This window comes from Cucurbita pepo, chromosome 8 (assembly GCF_057944985.1).
Source record: "Cucurbita pepo subsp. pepo isolate OVF chromosome 8, ASM5794498v1, whole genome shotgun sequence".
In the NCBI taxonomy this organism is placed as follows: Eukaryota; Viridiplantae; Streptophyta; class Magnoliopsida; order Cucurbitales; family Cucurbitaceae; genus Cucurbita; species Cucurbita pepo.
Genome location: NC_141805.1, coordinates 11140993 through 11164456, shown reverse-complemented (window position 1 = coordinate 11164456; position 23464 = coordinate 11140993). Strand labels below are relative to the sequence as shown.

Below are 23464 nucleotides of genomic sequence, written 5' to 3'. Positions count from 1 at the left end.
TTTTACAAAAATATAATTTAATTGTTTTGCAAAAAAAAAAAAAAAAAAAAAAAAGCGTAAAAATTACGGCTGGAAATTTCTTTGTTCATTGCCAATGCCATTGGCACCACCGTTCGAAGGTCGTCTAATCCCTATTTTGAGAATCAAAATCACTCTTATACTCTGCTCCATTTCAACTCTCTCTCTCTGTTTTCCGATCATCCGCCGGCTAATTCCTTGTTTCCGGCGCCGGGAACTCACACCCTTACGGTGGTGGACGAGAGGTATCCGGCGAACCCCACACCCCCCGCCCGCCATGGCCGACAATCATCCTCGCCTCGATAACCTCCGCAGTACGGCCCAGCTTCTCAAAGAAGCTACCGCCTCCTTCACATCTAATCTCTTCACCTTCCTTTTCCTTTCCCTTCTCATCCTCTCCTTCCGCGTTGTCGTCGAAAATGGCACCCAATATGTCACCTCCTTCATCGACCGCGACCCTTCTCTTAAGGCTCTTCTTTCTCGCCTTGACATTGCAGGGGAGCAACGCCTCCTCCACTCACCCGAGGACCCTGCCATGTCTGGGGCTGTTGCCCATCGCCAACGTCGCCAGCGTCGCCGGCCTTTTCTGCATCTTACCCGCGTCGGAACCCTAGGTGACGATATCTTCTCCGGAGATGGGGATGACGAGCGTAGCCTCTTAGGGACCAATCGGAATCACCTACCTAACGCCAGTTTCGTGTTTTTTACCCAATTCAGTTCGATCTCAGGGTTCTCAGATCTGGTCGTTGACGATGGAATTAGGGTTTCGGAAGTTGTTCATCCGGGAATGCGATTCAAGGATATGAGTTCATCTTTTGCTAATGATAAGGAAACTTCTGATGATCAGGAAGAAAACGATAGAAGACTTGAAGAGGAAAATGTTCATCAGGACATGGATAGGCTTGTAGATTTGCAATTTTTCGTCAAAGGATTGGAACTTGGACGTCGGGACGCTGCAGCGCTGTTCTTCTTTGTGAGTTTTCTATCTGCTGCATATATCTGGGTGATGCTTGGCTTTCTTGTCACATATTCATGGGCTTCAGGCATTGTGTTCATCGCTGTTCTTAACGATCTAACACACAGATTTGGTTCATTTGTTGGTATGGTATGGCATGGATCAAAATTGGGGTTCAAGAGGCTTTCTGGGTTTATCTTGATGAGATGGGCAGTGCGAGATGCACTAACCCAGCTCCTTGGATTATGGTATTTTGGTGAAATTGAAGATCAATATTCATTTTTCAAGCTATTTGTTCGGTTGAAGTTGATGCCATTTTCCATAATGTCACCATGGATTCGTGGGTATGAGAAAGAGATCTCTGGGTTTCTGTTTGCTTGGTTTTTGCTAGATACTCTTGTTGCATTCATCTTTGCAGTGGATGCATGGGTTGTGATTGTGGATGCAAGGCGTAGTGGTAGAGAGATCTTAACAGAAGGTTGTTATTTGATACTCACAATGCTAAACCAAGCTATTCAAATCAAGTGCTTGGAAGCCATTTGTTGTGGGTCTTTCATGAGATGGGCACTTGCAAGAGTTTGTGGGAAACATGTTGCCATGTTTTTTCAGTCAGTGGGAGAGGTGTATTTCATGGTGGTATGGCTAATCTTCTACTTTGCTGCTAGGTGTAGGGATGCCAAAGTGCAGGGACAGAGGTTTGGGCGTAGAGAGCTGGAGGGCTTGATAGAGGGGCTTAGATAATGGTGAATTGATGGCTTGCTGGTAAATTTTTCATTGCTCTGTGCTTGAATTTTTGCGTTTGTAGGATCCACTTGTATTGCTTCTGTACTTGTGTATATTTTACATCAAAATTACTTGATACCAATCAAATGCATCCCAGAGGGATGCGTTGCTGACATCTGTTTTTAGGAATGTCATAAGAATCTGTGGTATGTAGATAGAACTGTAGGGGTCTGTTTTTAGTGTTTTACATGCCATTCTGCATGGGAGATTGAAGAACTATATAGGCTTCACTATGGGAAAGAATTGAAGGTTGTGTGTGTTGTCTGCCGGTCATGATAATTGTCGAAGGAAGCTGTGTGCTACTAATTTACTTGTTGTGGGCTTGTATCTGAATCAGAAGAAGTGATCTACAATGATCAATAATAGGATGGAAGCTTCCCTTTGTTGTTTTCTCTTTTTCTTTTTATGGGGGTGGGGGACTTTGATCAATTATTTAACTGTTGTTTTTGGGATCATTGGAGACTATTGGACAAGGAAATCACTAAGTCAAGTCGGTTTTATTTATGGATATAGGAGATATTGTTCTCTTTGGACTTTTCCTTTCAGGTTTTCCTTCAAGAATTTTAAAATGCATCTACCTGGAGAGGTTTTCACACCCACCTACACCTTTATAAATAATACCTAGTTCTCCTCCCCCATCACACCCACCTACACCTTTATAAAGAATACCTCGTTCTCCTCCCCCAACCGATGTGGGATCTCACATCCACCCCCTTTGGGGCCTAACGTCCTTGCTAGCACTCGTTCTCCTCTCCCAACCGATGTGGGATCTCACAATCCACCTCCTTTGGGGCCTAGCGTCCTTGATAGCACATTGCCTCGTGTCCACCCTCATTTGGAGTTTAACCTCATCGCTGGCACAATTGCTCAGTGTCTGGTTCTCTAGTCAATGTTAGATTTGTTTGTTTGTTGGAACGGAGGAAAATGGAAATAGAAAAACATGGGATTGAATCATAGATAGAAAATGATTCAAATTCTTACCTACTTGGGTTTTCAAGTGGAAGGTTTGAATTTTTATGAATCCACATGTGGGTGTACAAACTTTGGCGAGGGGCACAAGAAATGCTTGGTTTTTCTCAACCAACCATTTCTATTTTCAGCCCCTTTTCTGATGCGTTATGACTTCGATACATGATTCGCGCTTCAGTAGATCCTTTGTGAGGGTTGAGTGGTCTTATGACGAGGTTTGAGATTTGTCAAGTTTTACTTTGTAGTTTTTGAGACTTTCTTTGCGTAGTGTGTAAAGTTACGTGAACCAATTTCTTTGTAGTATTTGAGACTTTCTTTGCGTGGTGTGTAAAGTTACGTGAACCAAGAACATAAACCACTATCATATTTCAATTTAATGGCTAAAGAATCACCACACTAAGTGTTTACTATTTAAGTATATAAAGTTTCTTGTTCAATTTCAACCAAATTTTTAATCACTTGCGACAATTAAAGTTGTTTTTATCAAATAATGTTATTTTTGTTGAAAAATATAAATTTAACTTAATTCAGCAATATCATAACACATTTTTACATCGTTCATTTTTTTCTTATTACAATTAGTGAGTGAACCAAAGGTAAAAATGAAAAGTTCAGTGAAAATTAATCCAGAAGTAAAAAGTTGATTTTTTAAAAAACTTTTCATGGATGAATGTTACTATCTAAAAGTCCTTATAGATGATTATAACAAATATAAAATAATTACATCACCCACATTATCAATCACAATTTCAGTGGACCTTTCACATTCAGACATTCAGACAGCTATTTCATTTGCTTTTAAGAAAAATCATTTCAACAATATAAATAATTCTGAGAAATGTACCTTAAAAAACCATCCCATGGATAGTAGGGCGTCACTGCTGCACTGAAGAGCCATGATTTACTTCGTAATCCATTCATGTAGCCTGAAAAAAAATCTCAAGAGACATATATGATGATTTGAGAGTTATAAAAAACATTGGGATACCAATCATATGAAACCAGAATAACGCAAGTACAAAAGGAGCAACTCAAAAGCACTTTAATACCTCAGCAACAATAAGCACTATTCCTTGGAGAATGACCCATTGCAAGATTAAGGCATTCACCAAGAAGTATCATTTTCTATCTTTATACCAAACAAAAACTTGTTACCCTAGAACATCTTTGAGTTTTAACATAATCAACACAAGCTGGGGCCATTTCCCCTTTTTCCTTGTGTGCTGAAACTTGTAAAATAGTCAACAATAGTCTCATTGTTTAGTCTCGAGTTGCTGATAAACCTCGGATCTTAACATCGTAGTATACTTCTTCAACTCTTCGCAAGTCATACTTCATGCCTGATTCAATATGAGACAATGAAATAACAGTGAAAATCATGGGAAGAAGAAAATCATATCAAGGATTTGGATGCAGGGCGAAATCCCACGCTTTGACTGTGGAAACTGGAGAAGAAAAGCAGCCATGGAAGCCCCCCAAAAGTGATAATGTATCCCAAAAAGTGAGTAGTTGAAATGAAAATGAAGTGTATATATATAAAAAAGTAGAGACTATACCATCAAATTTTTTGCGGAGAAAATCATTGCGAAGATTAAGCATACGGAAGGCTGCATGAAGATCAGTAAAAAATTTGAGCACCTTTCTTGGACAATCATAGTCTCCAACTGTCACTTGGTTGACAACATATCGTGGCTACAAAAACAGTTGACACCAAATTTGTTACAAGTTATAAATGAGAGAACTCTGCATGATAGATACATTCTAATTCAAATGGAATATTTCCTCAACTATGATGTAAAATTTTTGTATTCCTGATATGTTCATTTTCTTCAAGTTACAATATCAACGGCAATTCTAAAAATTCTCACCAATTCATTGGACATGAAACATATTCCTGCAAATTAAACAAAATATCCAAATTAGCAACTCAGCGTGGTTAACAATGTTGAATTGTAGGACAAACAGCATACTGATTCAGAACTGCAGAGTACAGTTGAATGAAAAGCAGACACAAAAAAACTCTTAACATAAACTACCAATTTCATCAGCAAACCAACATAGTTCTGGGTGTGGTACAGTTGAATGAAAAGCAGACACAAAAAAACTCTTAACATAAACAATGGTAATCTCATCAATCACATCACAGATTCTCCTATGCCATGTCTCCAAATTATTGGAACTTAGATTCTTTTCTGATAAGTATCCATGCTCTCCATTAAGAATAAAAGTTCCTGTTGGAACGGCGTTAACAAACCATTAGGATACTAGGTCTTTTATCAGTGGGAAGATCATGTGCACCCTTTTTTTGTTGTCTTGAATCTAGGTAAACATATCACCACCAAGAAGGAAAGAAAGAAAGAAAAAAGGCAATGTACAAAAGAAATGACTGGTTCTTTCCTTCCAAGAAATACCACAGGTCACAAGGTATGCTCCATGGCACTTAGGTCCTTGCTCACCTAAGGGCCTACGCCAAGAAAGCATTGTATTTGGAAAATAAAAAGTTACAAACAAGTTTTTATGTGATAAAAACACTTTGGATTTTCGAGAAATAATGAATGAAAAATAAATTTTAATCAAAAGTACTAACAAACGTGGAACTTTCCTTTACTTCGTAGAGGTGCAAAAGCAATAAAAGGAAACTAAAAGACAAAATAAAGCACACCATTTGAATGAAAGTGCTTGCCAGAGAACACCGTCAGGTGCAGTACTTCACCCCTGCTAAAGTAATTGCCTAGGCTTGTCTTGTAAACATTGAAAGCAATATAGTCTCTATTCTCTACGCCTCATTGAAACTTGAAGTAAGAAATATGAAATATGAAATTATTGAAAACTCACCAATAAGATAGTCTTCAACATCCAAAGTGAAATCAGATTCATTTACTGCAATCAGACAAAAAATAAAATGAGTTAATTTCCAACTTCGTCATTTCGGAGTAGATATTAAGTAAGTAGGCATAGCATAGATAAAATTATGAGACCACGAACAATTCAATAACAGCAAAAGTGATGCATAAGATTACAGTTACCTCTGTTCCATACTGGTGAAAACATTGATACAGAGAACACTTATTTGGGCAAAGTACGAATTATAATCTTATTTAAAAGTAAATAAATGTTGAGGTGAATTACAAGGTAAGGTTAAAAAAGTACGGTTACATTTCAATATTGAGGTGAAATAGCAAATAAGTAGTAAAAATGCATGACACAGAAAGCATTTTTTGGGACAAAAGTAAGGGTGCTCTTCTTCAGCAAGTTGCTTTCAGTTTCCACTTCCAGATAGGCTACGAAATCTGGGCAAAGGCATTATGGTTGTTTTGGGTGAGAAAATAAACAATTCCTTAATTATTAGAATTCGTTGAGGAAATCTGGACAAAGGCATGATGTTAGATTATTCAATGATGACACAACTATGGAAGTTTATTGGGAGGAATAGTCCCACATTGGCTAATTAAGGGGAAGATCATGGGTCTAAAAGTAAGGAACACGATCTCCATTAGTGCGAAACCTTTTGGGCAAACAAAAAACAAAGTCATGGAAGTTTATGCTCAAAGTGGACAATATCGTACCAATGCAAAGGTCCGTGATCTTAACATGGTATCACAGTCGTGCCTTTGACTTAGTCATGTCAATAGGATCCTCAAGTGTCGAACAATCAAAGTAGACAATATTGTACCAATGCAAAGGTTCGTGATTCTTACATGGTATCACAACCATGCCTTTAACTTGGTCATGTCAACCGAATCCTCAAGTGTCAGACAAAGAAGTTGCAAGCCTCGAAGATGTAGTCAAAGTGACTCAAGTGTCGAACAAAGGGTGTATTTTGAGAATTGTTGAGGATTATTGGGAGGAGTAGTCCTACATTGGTTAATTAAGGGGAAGATCGTGGGTTTATAAGTAAGAAACACCATCTCCATTGATATGAGACCTTTTGGGAAAACCAAAACCATGAGAGCTTATACTCAAAGTGGATAATACCATACCAATGTAGAGGGTCGTTATTTTTAACAAGTTCCAGAAGAGAAACAAGTATCCTATTAAGTTCATTAAACTCGAATACTTCAAATGTGAACAGAAACAAAAAATACAATGGCAATATACATACACCCAAGTTTTTCCTCAGCTTCGGGGTGCAAAAGAAGTTCCCCTGTTTCTAGCCAATGAATAAAAGCAAGCAGTGAAACAGCTGTCTGCGTCTCACTCCTCCAGTCTCCGTGGTACCTAAATGAAAAGGTAATAAAGGCACAAACAACTTGCAAAAAATCAAAATCCACAGCAGTTCAAATCGCGAAAGGATAAACCAAGTAAATGGGAGATCATGACTAGTTGTCTCACCTATAGTAAAGACCAGGGCTCTCACGAAGAATTTCAGCCAGTCGCTTGTAGAGCGATTTCAATAAACCAACCTGCACTTTTGGCTTTTCAAGAACCTCTACACAAGAAAAACCAGGTAAAGAAGAAAATTCAGATTCCGGCAATCTTATCACGATGATCCCCCAACTAACTACATTTAGCCTCGCGAGTCAATATACCGAACAAAAGGAAACAGAACGAGACAAAAACTCTTCCTCTCCCCCTCAAAAAACCAGAACCACACAAGCACAATCCTCAAAACCACAAGAGCACAGCATCAAACCATTTCAATATATCACGCAAAAAAAAAAAAAAAAAAAAAAAAAAAAAACTCAGCACCAGGAGCCAGACGAGACTGATGAACCAGAAGCAAGCTAGCCTGCATGAGCCTCGTGGATGACTCGATCTCCATGGCCACACTTCGAATTCGGTCGCGTAAGCTTCCAGAATCTTCTAGCTGAGCTCTAAAATCCACGAATTGCTTCTCCACAGAAGAAGATGCGGCAGGTGCGTCGGCGTCGGCGCCAGCCATTGAAGAGGAGGAACAGAAAGAAGAAAAACGGGGCGAGCGATAGGGTTGTTGTTGACGCTCGATCCGCAATGGAAGACGAGAAACAGCAATGGATTGAAGCGAATGTAAGGAAAGGATCAGGGGAAATCTGTTAGGGTTTGAAGTAGGGTTTAAGGAGTGAGAGAAAATGAAGTAAGCATTTCGAAGCGCTGAGTTCATCCTTTGGCGGTGGTTTTATTGGACGATGAACTGTTTCGTAGCCTTAAAATCTCGCGGCCACCGCCAATTTCGTTCATAATTCCATTTTGACTTAGGGTTGACCATAAATTTTAAATTATTTTATAATCAACCTATAAAAATCTTTTGAACTAATTTAAAATTTCTGTGACATAAATTTAAATAAAATTACGAGTTTAAATGACTCGAATATATTAATTTAATATAGTAAAGTGAAATTTTTTATTTTTTATTAATATTAAATAAAATTAGTAGTCGAATATTATTTTTAGAATAATTTATAATTTGTGGGAGATAATTATATGAAATATTATTTTATTAATTGATATTTATTAGCTACGTCACACACATATTATAAAAAAAAAAAATTATGATTTTGACAATTTATTTATTTATTTATTTTGAAATATGGCAGACTTTTTTTTTTTTTTTTGTTAAAAAAATAAAATAATACGTGACATTTTTTTTTGTTCCGAGCAAGAAGTCATTTGAAATTCAACATTATTATATTGTCATATTGAATAAAAAAAAATATATATATATATAATCGTCGTTTTCATTTTGTGAATTTTAATGTTCTTATACGTCATTATAATTTCATTTTAAATTCTTTTTTCAACTTTTATATTACCATATTTTAATTCTATTATTGGGACTATCGTCACTTTAAAATAATTTATTTATAATTAAATTAGGACCATTTAAAACTCTGTAAGTTAGACACATGTCAAATATGAAAAAAATAATAGTTGGTTGAAGATATGCTTGTCCCCAATTGTCTAACCATTAGCCTTAACTGTGTCAATCTACGAGTAAAGTCAGACCTTTCGATCAACCATATTCAAAGCTAAATCAGCTGAGAGATCAAGAATCAATAGCTTCAATTCGAACCAAAATGGTTCGATAGTGTCACATAGAGAACCATCGACCACGTAAACTTGTATATAACCATTCAATTGGTTCGATGTTGGCACTCAAAACTAAGCTACTCTAGCTAGAGTGTGGACTTTTAATTTGAGAAAGTACAATAATTGTGAATTATTTCCAAAAATCTTAAATTAAAAAAATAATAAATAAATAAAAAAACAGAGGAAATTGTACTGCATCATGTTCTTCCTTTTCTGGTTGGCCACTTTGATGATTTATGACGTCAAATTCATCAATGGCCATCTTTCGCCTTCAAATTGAACTGAATTTGAAGCAAAACCCATATTGTTTATATCCCATAATCAACGATTTTTCAATCAAAAGCCGCAAAGGGTCGGCCACAACCAACCCAACAAATCTCAGTCGCTTGATTTTCCACCATCCATTCGAAATCCAATCTCATCCGTTCTTCGCCGCATCCGTTCTTTGACCATCGCCGATCTCCACCGTCAAATCCGACCTCTGAAATTAACACCCATGATTTCTTGATTACGGGGTTTATCATTCTTTTTTTCTTAAACTAGAATCCCATCACATCAATCGTTGAAGTATTAGCATGAAACTTGGCAGCCATAGCCAGTTCTTTTGAACAAACTCGCTCGAAAGGGCGTTTAAACGGCTCGAAAGGGCGACTATACTGTATAGATAGATAGATATATATGGATTCATATGGCATGAGTTTCGACTGTTTGTTTTAATTTATTGATTTCTGTTCTTTTGCCCATTTTCATTTTCAATGCGTTCATCGTCATCCTTGGTGCTGATTAACTTTCCGTAATTGCTCCCTGACCTGTGAACCTCTTATTTCCTGTTCTACCCACCTTGTTCATTCGAGCTAAAACGGAGTTTTCGTTCGTGGCTGCGAATTCAAGGTAATCTGTTACTGAAAATTGGACGTATATGCTTCGATTATGTCGAACTTGTTCTTGTTTATTGAATCGCCAGGAAAGGATTACACATATGCATTCATTTCTTGAAAACGTCTTGAAATTCTAATTTGTTTTTGTATCTAGATGGTTCCTTCTGGTTATGAAGCGGATGTTATTGGGTGGGGTCGTCGTCTTTTTGATGATGATTCAGTTTTTAATTCTGGGTATTACGGTGAGATGACAACCGTAGATGACCATTACCCTGGGAATTATTACAGAGATCATTACAATTTAGAACACAATTCTGTGGAGAATGATGAGATTATTGCTAGAACTCTGCAAGAAAACTTGTCACAGTTATCAATTACAGACTCCTCTAGATACCCAGTTGAAAGAGAGGAGCCATTGCAAGGATCCATGTATACAATTGGTTGGCATAATTCATTTCCTAGGAATAACAATTCAGGTATTCATTATGCCTTTTTGTTCCAATGTTCATCTCTGAATTGTATAGCTTATATGTTTGTTCTTGATGACATTTTAAGTTCTTATTGTAGAGAGTATTTCTTCTCCTGAGGAAGATTTTGAAACTCATGATCCTCCCACTTCATGTTCTAGTCTTGGGGATGAGAACTTCTATTCACATGCTGTTGATGGTGAAGAACTCTGGAGATTCAATCAAATGATTCCTGTTCCTGTAGGTTTAAATACATAAAATTCTGTCTCTTTGCATCATGTTCATTTCTTGTGTAGACTTTAATTTGTTTGGCGCTTCGCCTCTTTACATGTTCTGTACTTGCAGAGTCTTGGAGATGGTTGTTTTTGCCTCAACCTCCTTATGTTTGTGTTATAGTCTTATTGCTTTTATTACTTATCTATGCAGCTCTAGTGCTCTTTATCCATGTCATTTCTACCGTTGATGAGTGTTGGGAGAGGAGTCCCGTATCGGCTAATTAAGGGGTTGATCATAAGTTTATAAGTAAGGAATACTATCTCTATTGGTATGAGGCCTTTTGGGGAAACCAAAATTAAAGTCACGAGGGCTTATACTCAAAGTGGACAATATCATACCATTGTAGAGATTCGTGGTTCCTAACATGGTATCAGAGTCATGCCCTTAATATAGTTATGTCAATAGAATCCTCAAATGTCGAACAAAGAAGTTGTGAGCCTCGAAGGTGTAGTCAAAAGTGACTCAAGTGCAAACAAAGGGTGTACTTTGTTCGAGAGCTCTAGAGGAGGAGTCGAGTCTCGATTAAGGGGAGACTGTTCAAGGGCTCCATAGGCCTCAAGGTAGGCTCTATGGTGTACTTTGTTTGAGGGGAGGATTGTTGGGCGAGGAGTCTTGTATCGGCTAATTAAGGGGTTGATCATGGGTTTATAAGTAAGGAATACTATCTTTATTGGTATGAGGCGTTTTGGGGAACCAAAAGTAAAGCCATGAGAGCTTATGCTCAAAGTGGACAATATCATATCATTGTAAAGATTCGTGGTTCCCAACATCTACTTCATCTATTCTGCTTGTTGCTGTAGTCTTTTGTGGATTATAAGATGTCTGTTTATTTTCGATTTTCTTCTGAGCTTACAATTTTGGGACGAGACTAACCGATTCTATGAATTGAGCAGCATGTTCCTAGAATTAACGGAGAAATTCCTTCAGTTGATGAAGCTGCTTCTGATCATGAAAGGCTGCTGAACAGGTATCTTCTCAAAATTTTGTACTTCTGAGAAATTGGTCTTTAAACTGTACAATAAGAGGAACCTACGATGCCATAGCCTTCTTAATATATAGTCATATTCTCTAGCTACCTTAAATCTTCTGAGAAATTGTATAATAACTTGGGAAATGTCTTCTCAATTCAGATTACAAGTGTATGACTTTGTTGAACGAAAGGTTCAAGGTGATGGCAATTGTCAGGTTTGTTATTCCCTGCTTTCTATCTTTTTACTTTTCTTTTGTTGGTTTTTTCTGCTGATTTTTGGTTCATTTAAATAATGGTAATCGGTTCGGTCACGGTCATATTCATTCGTTTGCTTTCTGTATTCTTTCCCAGTTTCGTGCATTATCTGATCAATTATATGGAACACCTGACAATCACGAACTCGTGAGACAGAAAGTTGTAGATCAGGTTTGTCATCCTGGAAAACCGAAACACGATCATTGATATCGCGAATTGGTTTACTTATCTTTCATTTTACCACGACTCTAGATCTTTGAATTGTTTGTTTTCTTGCCAAAAGCTTATGTCACATCCAGAGGTTTACGAGGGATATGTCCCGATGGCGTATGTTGATTACTTGGAGAAGATGTCCAGGTTCTAACTGATTTCTTTTCTTTTTCTACCTTACTCTCCTTCAAAACACCATGTTCACCTTTTATGTTCACCTTTTACTTCTATGAGGCAGGAACGGTGAATGGGGTGATCATGTCACATTACAGGCAGCCGTGGATTCGGTAAGGTCTACATAGAATTCACTGCCTAAATTTTCTTTCAAATGAGGTTTACAGCATTTTGTTATAGTCAGTAACGGTCTAAGCTCACTCCTAGCAGATACGGTCCTTTTTGGGCTTTCGCCTTCCGCGCTTCCCTCAAGGTTTTCAAACGCATCTGCTAGGGAGAAGTTTCCACACCCTTATAAAGAATGTTTTGTTTCCCCCTCCAACCGATGTGGGATCTCACACTACGCTGACACTCGTTTCTCTCTCCAATCGATGTGGGACCCTCCACCCCCTTCAGGGCCCAGCATCCTCGATGACACCCGCCTAGTGTCCACCCCCATTTGGGGCTAGCCTCCTCGCTGGCACACTACCCAGTGTCTAGCTCTGATACCATTTGTAACGACCCAAGCCCACTGCCAGCAGATATTGTCTTCTTTAGGATTTCCCTTCCGGGCTTCCCCTCAAAGTTTTAAAACGTGTCTGTTAGGGAGAGGTTTCTACACCTTTACAAAGAATGCTTTGTTCCCCTCTCCAACCGAGGTGGGATCTCACATGGTGTCACTCTATTCTAGATAATTTCCTTTGATTAACTCCTACGGGGGTTGAAGGCAACGATAATATCTTATCATTCCTCGTTAAGGAAATCGATCTTGCCTTTTGGTTATTTCCCTATCTGTTGCTCCAATACTTTAATTTCAGCTACTGAGCTTACAATCAATGAAGTTAGTTACATGTGAACTGCATCCTTGTCTTGACATCATAATCATCTTCTGATGCAGTATGGCGTGCGAATATTCGTTATAACTTCTTTCAAGGATACCTGCTGCATAGAGATTCTTCCAAATTCTCAGAAGACAAAAGGAGGTAAACAATACATATTTGCAGATGACCGGTGATCTTATTATTAGCCTTATTTTAACTCTTTCCATCCCCCTTTGTTTTTTCTTCTTCTTTCATTTGAATGTTGCGTTTCTAAAATTGTCTTATTGTTTACCCCTTCAATGGTTCACCATCGAACTTTATCTCGTTCGTTGTTTTTATTGGCCGCTCTTCATTATCTTTAAGTTTAATTTGCATCAATACATGGCTCAAATCCCGTTTCCATTTTTCTTCCCCGTCGATATTATCGCCTCTGATTGTAGCTATACCATGTGTTCGCAGTAATTTTCTTGAGTTTTTGGGCAGAGGTGCATTACAACTCAATTCATCCTCAAGGAGGTAAATACTGTTCCCAACTTTGTATTGTGTTTGCCATTGCTTGAAATAGGGGTATGATAAATAGCTAAGAGCTAAGCCTAGAAAATGGGAGGAAAAGAAAGAGGACTTATTTACTTTAGCCAAACTAAGTTGTAAGTAACCTTGGCTCTTCGAGGGTATTCTTGCTTAGGAGATGCTTAATTTATTTTAGGTAAAAAGAAAGAGACACTCTCTTCTTCTATTTGTTTACCAAGTTGCTAACTAGGGTTTTTCTGTTGAGGATTGTTGGGAGAAGAGTCTCGATCATGAGTTTATAAGTAAAGAATACTATCTCCATTGGTACAAGACCTTTTGAAAAAACCAAAAGTAAGGTCATGAGAACTTGTGCTGAAAGTGGACAATATCATACCATTGTGGAGGATCGGAATTCCTAATACTTTCAGTTGGCTCAATTGACTTTGACAGGAATGATTTAGAGCGTTAAGCCATTCACTTAATAGCATGTTTGAGCTTAGCTTTGATCCAACTCGATCTCCGTGCTTAAAATTTTATAATGTTTTGCTATACGTTCAGGTATGCCATCAACTGGAGATTCCCCACCCTGTGAGTTGAGAAAGAAGAAAAGATGGTGGAAATTTGGAAATAAGCATTGAAAAGCCCTGCTGCCTCAGACTCCTAATGGTTTGTCTGCTGCTATTACTGAACATCTATTGCTCAAATGCATTCCTTTGTTAGTGGCTAACATTACGCATGCCTTGAATTAGTTAATGACAAAATAAATTGACTTTTCATTCTTTCTGTTGTCCCCTCCATCAAAGCTTATGCAGGGTTGTTTGGCTGTGTTAGTTTGGTTTAATTGGAAGGGATTTTGAGGGAGAAACGGATTGTAATGTGTTATACTTTTGATAGAAATGCAAGAGCATCGAGGACCTTTACTCTTCGAAAGCGTTGAGTTTATCGTTTATCGTTTATCGTAATCAGTGCTAAACCAGAGAAATTGTGAGATCCCGCATCGATTGTGTGGAAACCTCTCCCTAGTAGACGCGTTTTAAAAATCTTGAGGAGAAACCTGTAAGGGAAAAAGCCCAAAGAAGACGATATTGGCTAGCGGTGGGTTTGGGCTGTTACAAATGGTATCAGAGACAGACATCAGGCGATGTGCCAGCATGTCGAGGAGGCAGAGCCTCTAAGAGGGGTGGACATGTGGTTGGTGTGCCAGTAAGGATGCTAGGTCTCGAAGGGGGTGGATTAGGAACTCCCACATCGATTAGAGAAGGGAACGAGTGCCAGTGAGGACACTGGGCCTCGAATGAGGTAGATTGTGAGTCCAAAGAGGACAATATCTCCTACTAATGAGCTTGGAAAACATATTTTCTGCCATCATGTTCAATGCCGGCTTCTTTCATTTCATTCCATCTTTTCATCTCCTTGCTTCCTCTCGCAGATTCGATGTACAGACACACCCTGAATACGTAAACGCATCAATCTCAAACCCCTTTTGGTACATGATATCCTTCGTCAATCATTTCTTTTTCGACATTACCCATCTATCAATAGATCGAATATCACTAGATTTACATCAATCCCTTCGCTTTGCATGTTATCTCAGCTGCCTCCATCTGCCCTGTCTTGCACAAACCATTTAGAAGAGCTCCATAAGAAATGCCTCTGGTTGATTGCTAGTAGATATTGTCTTTTCAATCGGCTTGGTTGATTGTCAGTATGGTCAGTTTTTTATAGCTTTTTCATATTTCCAGTTTCTCCCGACCTAAAATTACAAATAATAAATAATAAAAATATAATATAATATCCATATTTTAAAATTACAAAAAAAAAAAAAAAAAAAAAAAAAAAACTTAATGATGGTCTATTTATTCATAAATACTTCCATGAACATTATAACAACGAACATAATATTTAAAATATATAAATATCGACGAAGAACCATCTATATTCGATAAAAAGAGAAAGAGAATATAATCTCGATTATTCTATATTTTTATTATTTGAAAGAGAGAGTATGAGAATTTATTGCAGGGGTTTGAAAGCCAATCAAATTGAAGAAGACTGCACGTGCAGTCTCAATAATGCTGAAATTGGTCAATATTTACGTGTATACATATACACACGGACAATATAATACCTTAATATTCTCAAAATATTTTAATTTCTTAAAAAATATATAAAAGAAAATACGTCTTTATCTTATCCAATAAAAAAAACATATATCTCGTATTTTTAGTCACTACACTTTTAAAATATACATTTGGGTTAATTCATTTTAGTCTCTGTACTTTTAAAAATGGAAAATGGATTAGATTTGAAGAAGATTTGAAAGGGTATTTGGAAATAATTTTGATATAGTACAAAAATTAATGGTGTCTGCAAGTGATTTGAAAAAAAAGGACAGCAGCGATTAATGATTGATGAAGGGAGAAAAATGAGGGCATTGAATAAGAGGGAGTGGGGCCATGGGCAGCTGAGCTTCCTGCTGCTAACCTTGTAGAAAATAAAATCTCCTCTACATCTCTTCTTTCTATAAATTCCTCTCTTTTAAGCCCTTAAACACCTCAAACTCCTTCAAATTCTTGTCTTTTGATGTTCAAAGCCCACTTTTTTGGCAAATTGGAGGCCACCCAGAACAAAAAGTTGAGATCTTTGAGGGTTTTTTTTGGTGAATATGAGAGAAAGTAGCAGCAGCAGCAGCAGCATCCATTGCAGAAGCTTGAGTAGCAATGGTGATGGAAGAAGAAGAAGAAGAAGAAGAAGAACAGGGGAAGTGGAAAATGGTGAGCATCATAATGGGTTTGAGGGTGTTGGGTGCAAAGGTTTTGGTGAAAAGTGTAACAATTTGGTGAAGAAACAGAGGACCAAGTTCTATATTCTTAGAAGATGTATTGCTATGCTTCTTTGTTGGAAAGATAGAGGAGAGTCTTGAAAAATACTCTCTTTTTTAGGTTCTTGATATTGTAATGTTGAATTTTGTATGATATTTTTCTTTTTTATATCATATACTTTTGAAACATTATTATTATTATTGTTATTTATGATTCATTTATGTTCTTAATTGGGTTTCTCAATTGGGTTCAATTAGGGTTCCAAAAAAACGCCTCTTTTTTGCTTCTTTTCTTCATACTTTCAACTCTCGGGCCATAGTGTTTCGCTAAGAAACAATGAACTTTCGCTTAATCTCTACTCTCTAACTGTAATTTGATTGGAGGAAAAGACAAATTATGTTAATCGTAATTAATTAATATTGTTTTTCTATCAATAAAAAGACATAATATTATTAAAAGTAACAAAGATCTTATTATCGTTTAGAGCACTTAAAAGTTGATTTGAAATGTGTATACAGTGAAGTATGATGGGTAGCAACTCTTGTTCCCTCAAACCCATCATCACTGCTTTCGTACTTCTCGTTTGAGATCACTCAAACATGTTTCTCGCGCGAATTTAGTATCAAAATAGATAATACTATATCATCATAGAGATAGGACGATATCTACTTTGTTAAGCTTAGCAATTGACAATTCTCGAATATTGAACAAAAAGTTGTACGTATGATGAAAAGATCTCCGAGAGAGAGGGTTTGTTAAATCTTTTGGATAAGAAACATAAAAGAACGAGTTTTTAGTATGTTTGAGCTCGACCCATGTTTTGTTTGGTAAGTTTGTATGCTCGAGTTTGAAACTATGAGTTAACGTAAAAACGAGGCAACGAGTGAGATGTAAACGGGTATCGGAGATTAGGGTTTTGGAAGGGGAAGAAGCGACCGACAGCAAGAATCGTTTGGGGGGAGCAAGAGATGGGAGTAGTGTGTACGGTTGGCTGCAAAGCTTTCTCCTGTTGGACAGAGACACCACCCTCGTGCGGCCTTCCAAAAAGCACTTCCACCACACACTAAATTCTACTCTTTTTTATTTTTTTTATTTTATTTTATTTTATTTATTTAAATATTTATTTATTATTATTATTCAGTTTCTTTCTTTCTTTTTCTTGGGGTCCCATTCTCAATTTCCCTATTCCTTCCTCTCCTTAAAACCTCCCTTTCTAGCTAAGAGCTTCCTCTTTTCCTTTTTATATATATTTTTAAAGTATTTTCTCTCTTTTTTAACGTTTGAGTGAAATTACGTTTCTACCCTCCTACTCGTGTTTTGAATGGAAGGGTTACATGGAAGGAGACCTCCCTTTCTAGCTAAAATCTTCGACTTTTCTTTTTTATATATATATTTTTTAAAGCATTTTCCCTCTTTTTTAACGTTGGAGTGAAATTACGTTTCTACCCTCCTCGTGTTTTGAATCGATGGACTTTAATTGAAAGAGTTGAAACATTACGGTTATTTCTCGTTTAATATGTGATAGATTTAAAGATTATATATATGTATTTATTTATTTTTTCTATTTTTATGGTGTATCTTGGTCTGTAAGCTCCTGAAAAACATTGGGAAATGAAAATGGGTCAATAAGGGGTAATCTGGTAAATTAAATAAGGGACCCATCTGAACACTGAAAACGTTGAAAAAATTTTAAAATAACAAAAGTAAATGCGTAAAATTATTTAGTTTGTATAATTGAGGATCAGAATTGGTGTCCATGCACGTGCGGTTTCACATAAGAAGGGGAATTTTTTTTTTTTTTTTTTAACTTCTAATTATTATTTTCACCCCTTTGCTCTCTTCTCTTTTATCTAAGCCTTAGGTTATCTTCCGGATTTGAGGTTTGAGAGATTTTAGTTTTTTCATTTCCAGACATAATTTGTTTCGGTATGCATGACCCTATATGCACGATATTATAGCCATGTAACAAGAACAAGGGTCAGTCCCAGAGTAGAATACCCCTCACCCTTTACATTTTCCTATACACGTTGAATGAAGGTAGCTTACTTGTAGCTTACCCTCGGAAATCCAGGAAATCCATTGAATGCCCTTATGTAGTAAAGAAAACAACTGAGACAAGCTAAACTTCCATTCAAAGTAAGGCAAGAGGATTCGATCTTTGACCATCTTCAACTCTTCTAGGATCTCAGGATCCGGTGTTTTTCGAGAAAAGGTCCAACCCATTAATATCATGATTAGGTCGACCAGGCGTGGTACGGCCAGATTAGGTAGGGAAGATGATCCTCACCTTACATGGTGCAGCCAAGTTGCACCAAGTTAAAGGTAGGGATGATAATCCAAGAATTTGGCAGCCCTTCCTGTAAAGGATTAAGAATCAACATCCAAAACTCTAATCATCAGAGAGAACCTGTTCTTGAAGGGTGTAGTATGAACGCCCCAAAAGATTTAAAGTATTATCATATGTAAATCAGGCATAAATCAACTCGTTTATGTCAAGAATGAGAAAAATAATCACATTCAAATAGAATCTGTTCAGTTTTTGTGCAGCCCATAATAAAAACTATGGATTAACAAAAGGATTTCTTTCTTTCCATCCAACAGTTTGGATTCAGGAATGTCCAACCAAAAGCAGATCCACAGGAAGCATTTAAACAAGTAATATCATACTACTGAGTCTAAACATAAATGAGGTTGGAACCTAAATGACATACTAGTTGTAGAGGTCATCTTCATCAGCCCCACCAGCTGAAGTTGCAAATGGGTCAGATGCAGTCGGTCCCGAGCTCTGCTCCGAGAACCTGAACTCGGCTCCAAAGCCTCTAGACTGCTGAAGTGTTTGTGCAAATGCCTGGTATTTGCGGATGTCAGCATCGCTCACACTCCTTCGTGCATACTTCATAGATTCCTCAAAGTGAGCAGCTTTGATCTCGGCCACTTCGTCATCTGCATCCTCCTCCATGGCCTCCGGGTTCTCGCTTTTCCTCCTCTCCTTCTCAATATCCTGCACAGAGCATCAATAGTGATCAATACTCATGGCTTGTGGGGTGGAGGGGTTGGATTGCGGGCATAATGGATAAAAAGTTCATCTGAAAGTATGAAAAAAAAACCTTCTCAATGTTCTCTCTGATAGCATATTTGCAGGCACGCTGACAGATCTCTGTGATATCAGCACCACTGAAGCCTTGAGTGTACTTGGCAAGGGCTCTGAGTTCTACATCTTTGGAGATTGGAGATTTTCTCAAGCAAGCCTTGAAAATTTGAAGGCGAGATTCTTCGTCAGGAAGAGGAATATAAATTAACTGATCGAGACGTCCAGGACGTAACAGAGCGGGATCTATGATGTCTGGTCTGTTGGTGGCACCGATGATGAAAACAGTCTTCTTTGCTGACATTCCATCCATTTCTGTGAGAAGTTGGTTCAGTACACGATCAGCAGCACCTCCAGCATCCCCAACGCTACTACCCCTCTGCAAGTAATGGAAAAAGAAACAACATGTCTAAGAATCCACCCAAAGAAAAACAACAAGATCTTCATTGATAAACAACATGACGCACTTGGGTAGCGATTGAGTCGAGTTCATCAAAGAACAAGACACAAGGAGCAGACTGGCGGGCCTTGTCGAAGATTTCACGAACATTGGCCTCACTTTCTCCAAACCACATAGTGAGCAACTCTGGACCCTTGACACTAATGAAGTTTGCTTGACATTCATTTGCAATAGCCTTCGCCAGAAGAGTCTTTCCACATCCAGGAGGGCCATAGAAAAGAACTCCTTTTGAGGGCGACATCCCGAATTTCTCAAATTTCTCAGGGTGTTCGACGGGATATTGAACCGTCTGCATAAAACAACATAAGATGAACAAAGAATATATCGGTGAATAATAAGAAAAAATATATCAGACTTACCTCTTGAAGCTCCCTTTTAACATTCTCAAGACCTCCAATGTCCTCCCATGAAACATTAGGAACTTCAACAACCTGGTCATTGAAACTCAATGCATTAGGGTACATACTAAGGGACGGTCTGAAGGGTGGGAGAAATATCAAGGCAACAGAGTCACTCGCAGTCATTTGAGCATAAATGAGTACTACTTACTGTTTCACGAAGAGCTGACGGGTTGCTGGTTCCAAGAGCTGTCTGGAAATGCTCATTTGTAACTGCCATTGAGTTGAGTATCTCAGCATCGATAGAGTCGTCTTCCAAGTCTATTACGTCCATCTTCTCTCTAATACATTGAAGAGCAGCCTCGGTACAGAGAGCGGCCAAATCAGCACCAACGTAGCCATGTGTATCTTTGGCAATCCTCTCTAAATCAACCTGAAATATTAATCATCAAATTTCAATTAACTCTTAGTTATCACCACAAACAAGAAGAAAAAAAATTATTGGGGAACTGACTTCTTCAGCAAGCTTCATGTTCTTAGTATGAATGCGTAGAACTTCTAGACGCCCAACTTCATCAGGCACACCAATATCTATTTCCCTATCAAATCTTCCAAATCTTCTCAGAGCTGGGTCAATGCTGTTGGGTCGATTTGTAGCACCAATCACAATGACATGTGCACGAGACTTCAATCCATCCATGAGTGTCAGTAGCTGTGAGACAATTCTTCGCTCAACTTCCCCATTGGTCTTCTCTCGCTTGGGAGCAATTGAATCAATTTCATCAATGAAAATAATAGATGGCGCATTCTTTTCTGCTTCCTCAAAAGCTTTTCTGAGGTTGCTTTCACTTTCACCAGCCAACTTTGACATGATTTCAGGTCCATTGATACAGAAGAAAAATGCACCAGTTTCGTTGGCAACAGCACGTGCAATCAAAGTCTTACCTGAACCAGGTGGTCCATACAGCAAAATTCCCTTGGGCGGCTTCACACCAATTGATTTAAATAGCTGTGGATGCCTCAATGGCAGCTCGACCAATTCACGAATCTGAGCCATTTGTTTCCTAACTCCACCAACATCATCATAACCAACTTCATCTAATCTATCCTCATCCTCCCTTTTCACAGGCTCTCCTTCACAAAAGATCTCAGTGTCTGGGGCTACCACACAGTATTCAGCTGGATCGGTCTCAATAACCTTGAACTCTACACTCCTCATTCCCCCTCTCACAAGGAAGAGATCACCCTTCCTCAAGGGACGATATGCCTCCAAGAAATAGGCTGCAAATAAAAGATCGTTGGAGTGTCGTGAAAGATATATTAAAATATTGTAAAATCAAAGAAATACAGGCATGCTACTAGTGGGTATCCCAAATATGCCTTTTCAGAACACTCAAGTGTTGATTGAAATCAGTAAGCCTAAGATCATTCACGCATACGGTAAAAGATGTTATAACAAGATAAATGAAACCACATTGGTATAGTTTTTGAAGGAAATTGATGAAGATACAAAACTTACGTTTTAAATACGCATCAAAAAGGTTTCCAGTAACTCCTTCAATGGTATCATCCACAGGAAGAATATGTACACGCTTTCCATACTTAACATCAGCACATTGGTGCACAGAGACAACATCACCAAGCCTAACCCTAAGATTGCTTCTCACAACCTTGTTCATCCTTATTTTAGGCTCATCACATGTATCATCAGCTAGAGCAATGCATATTGTGTCCTTTCTCTTCTTACCCTGAAATCAAATACAATATAGAAACGAACACAAATAAAGAAAACTGGAAATTTATAATCACAGATCCCTCCCTAAAACATTCCAATTTCATCGAGCTAAAATGTAAACTTTCAACATCATATTTGAAAGTGTATCAAAAAGAGAACCCCACAAACAATTGATTGAATTGAAGTATGTTTACACTTAACATTTGTGTTCATAACTATTAGCAACCTCAAAAGAACTCGAATGGTAAAACTACATATTCATAACTATCTAGCTTGAGTATCAACGCCAGGACTTTAGATAATATGTTTATAAGAACAAAAGCACAAGACTGGGAATCTTCTTCCCCATCCCTTTAGATTAAAAACCCTTAAAACAGTAACCCAAAAGTCCAAAAGAAAGAAGCATAAGTAATAAAATAAAATTCCAATCCGGAACGAAAATGGTATATCCGGATCATCCAGTACACTACAAGCTTAAAACCTCAAACAATGGATCAGAAATTCCCAAATCTACAAAGGGTAATACAAGTGTGAATAGAAGAAAAATTCCCCAAAATCAGAAAACAGTTCATCTAATGAGAATAATCAATCTAGATGGCCAGAAGACAAACCTTGATGAGGATCGTATCCCCACGGAAGAGTTGAAGCTTCTCCATGGTATCAGGATGAAGCGCGACCACCGAGTTATCATCGTTGATTGCTTCATCGACAACAAGCCGATTTGGGGCTTTCTTCCGCTCCAAAATGGCGGTACTGAAGTCTCTCTTCGTACCTTTGCTGGAGAAACACAAAAGGAAAACAAAATTTCAGGAAGATGAAGGAACAAAGAATACCATTTGATTGAGAACTCAAATCCTTGAAGCTAATTCGGATCTGGAATTGGGGGGGAAAAAGGGCTTACGAGTCTGACGATTCAGCTTGATTTGCCATAATCAACAGATACGGAGGGTCAGGCAAAGAGAATCAGAAGGAGAGATTTTCCGGTCGAAGTTGTGATACTAAGACTTTGGGGAAAAATCCTCAGACGATTAGCGGTATTTGTAGGTGAGGCTTCGCCATTTTCTTGTTCGGAAAGAAAGGTCTCTTTTTTATTTTATTTATTTATTATTATTATTATTAATTAGTCCTACATTTAGAAAAATAATTTTTAAAATTTTTAAAATGAGATTTAGTTTCAAAAACCGAATAAATAGTTATTTATGCGACTTTTCTCAAACAAAAAAAAAAAAATCTTAAATTCAAACTTTCTCTAAATTATCAATTTTAAATTTTAAATTTAACTGTTTGTTTTTTTAATTTTATCTTTTTAAATATTTTCCATATCATCCATTAAATTATATTTTTTACTTGTAAATATTTATAACAACTTCTAAAAATAAAAAAAGAAAATAATAAGATTTTTTTATATATAAAAATAATCAAACGTTTATTCTTTGAACTGAATCTAACAACTTTCTAAGTATAAATTGATATAACAGTGAAAATTCAAAATTAGAATCGATATAATTATAAGGATATTTATTTGATATAAATTGATACACTTAACGAAAGTTCAAAATTGATATAATTATAAATTAAAAATGTTTATTGATATGATCACTAAATTTACCCTAGTTTAGAAACTAGTTCTCGTTTCTATCTCATATACGAGTTTTAATAATAACACTTTTGCATAATCTCGAGGTTGAATTTTAATTTTAAAAGGGAAAAATGTCTTAGACTTCGTTTAAAAACATATATACCATAAAAA

The 23464-nt window shown here is 37.4% G+C and overlaps 4 protein-coding genes across 5 annotated transcripts; 2 read left to right on the top strand and 2 right to left on the bottom strand.

Moving 5' to 3' along the window:
- Positions 1-51: 51 nt before the first annotated feature.
- On the top strand, positions 52-2266 carry LOC111801158 (uncharacterized). The gene has a single exon (XM_087126297.1). It carries the CDS (start codon positions 95-97, stop codon positions 1712-1714), a length of 1620 nt encoding a protein of 539 aa, XP_086982423.1. The 5' UTR covers positions 52-94; the 3' UTR covers positions 1715-2266.
- Positions 2267-3745: 1479 nt separating this feature from the next.
- Positions 3746-7839, bottom strand: LOC111801112 (Translin family protein). Its single transcript, XM_023685096.2, has 7 exons — positions 7415-7839; positions 7058-7154; positions 6828-6943; positions 5561-5605; positions 4594-4619; positions 4282-4417; positions 3746-4065 (listed from the first exon to the last, which is right to left on the bottom strand). Exons 1-7 carry the CDS (start codon positions 7803-7805, stop codon positions 3986-3988), a joined length of 891 nt encoding a protein of 296 aa, XP_023540864.1. The 5' UTR covers positions 7806-7839; the 3' UTR covers positions 3746-3985.
- A 1125-nt stretch (positions 7840-8964) lies between these two features.
- Positions 8965-14201, top strand: LOC111801006 (OVARIAN TUMOR DOMAIN-containing deubiquitinating enzyme 12). 2 transcript variants are annotated; one of them, XM_023684956.2, is made up of 11 exons: positions 8965-9622; positions 9764-10085; positions 10165-10316; positions 11246-11319; positions 11483-11537; positions 11674-11748; positions 11861-11934; positions 12026-12074; positions 12839-12923; positions 13221-13277; positions 13830-14201. In XM_023684956.2, exons 2-11 carry the CDS (start codon positions 9764-9766, stop codon positions 13907-13909), a joined length of 1023 nt encoding a protein of 340 aa, XP_023540724.1. In that variant the 5' UTR covers positions 8965-9622; the 3' UTR covers positions 13910-14201. The 2 variants fall into 2 exon arrangements, with proteins under 2 accessions (XP_023540724.1, XP_023540725.1); XM_023684957.2 differs by having other exon boundaries at positions 8970-9622; positions 10177-10316.
- Positions 14202-18592: 4391 nt separating this feature from the next.
- Positions 18593-22776, bottom strand: LOC111799636 (cell division control protein 48 homolog D). Its single transcript, XM_023683058.2, has 9 exons — positions 22616-22776; positions 22326-22491; positions 21499-21727; positions 20494-21260; positions 20191-20412; positions 20001-20072; positions 19649-19930; positions 19201-19560; positions 18593-19094 (listed from the first exon to the last, which is right to left on the bottom strand). The coding sequence occupies exons 1-9, from the start codon at positions 22642-22644 to the stop codon at positions 18804-18806; spliced, it is 2418 nt and encodes an 805-aa protein (XP_023538826.1). The 5' UTR covers positions 22645-22776; the 3' UTR covers positions 18593-18803.
- Positions 22777-23464: the final 688 nt, after the last annotated feature.

Excerpts from the sequence above, each read along its gene's own strand:
- LOC111801158 (XM_087126297.1), top strand. The coding sequence starts at position 95 with ATGCCATTGGCACCACCGTTCGAAGGTCGTCTAATCCCTATTTTGAGA.
- LOC111801112 (XM_023685096.2), bottom strand. The coding sequence starts at position 7,805 with ATGAACTCAGCGCTTCGAAATGCTTACTTCATTTTCTCTCACTCCTTA. Across the intron at positions 7,155-7,414 it reads TCAGTCTCGTCTGGCTCCTG|AGGTTCTTGAAAAGCCAAAA; the intron begins GTGCTGAGTTTT and ends TTTCTTGTGTAG. Across the intron at positions 4,066-4,281 it reads TCTCCGCAAAAAATTTGATG|GCATGAAGTATGACTTGCGA; the intron begins GTATAGTCTCTA and ends ATATTGAATCAG.
- LOC111801006 (XM_023684956.2), top strand. The coding sequence starts at position 9,764 with ATGGTTCCTTCTGGTTATGAAGCGGATGTTATTGGGTGGGGTCGTCGT. Across the intron at positions 10,086-10,164 it reads TCCTAGGAATAACAATTCAG|TTCTTATTGTAGAGAGTATT; the intron begins GTATTCATTATG and ends TGACATTTTAAG. Across the intron at positions 11,749-11,860 it reads GACAGAAAGTTGTAGATCAG|CTTATGTCACATCCAGAGGT; the intron begins GTTTGTCATCCT and ends TCTTGCCAAAAG.
- LOC111799636 (XM_023683058.2), bottom strand. The coding sequence starts at position 22,644 with ATGGCAAATCAAGCTGAATCGTCAGACTC. Across the intron at positions 21,261-21,498 it reads TTTTGATGCGTATTTAAAAC|CCTATTTCTTGGAGGCATAT; the intron begins GTAAGTTTTGTA and ends TTTTATTTGCAG. Across the intron at positions 19,561-19,648 it reads TCGACTCAATCGCTACCCAA|AGGGGTAGTAGCGTTGGGGA; the intron begins GTGCGTCATGTT and ends CATTACTTGCAG.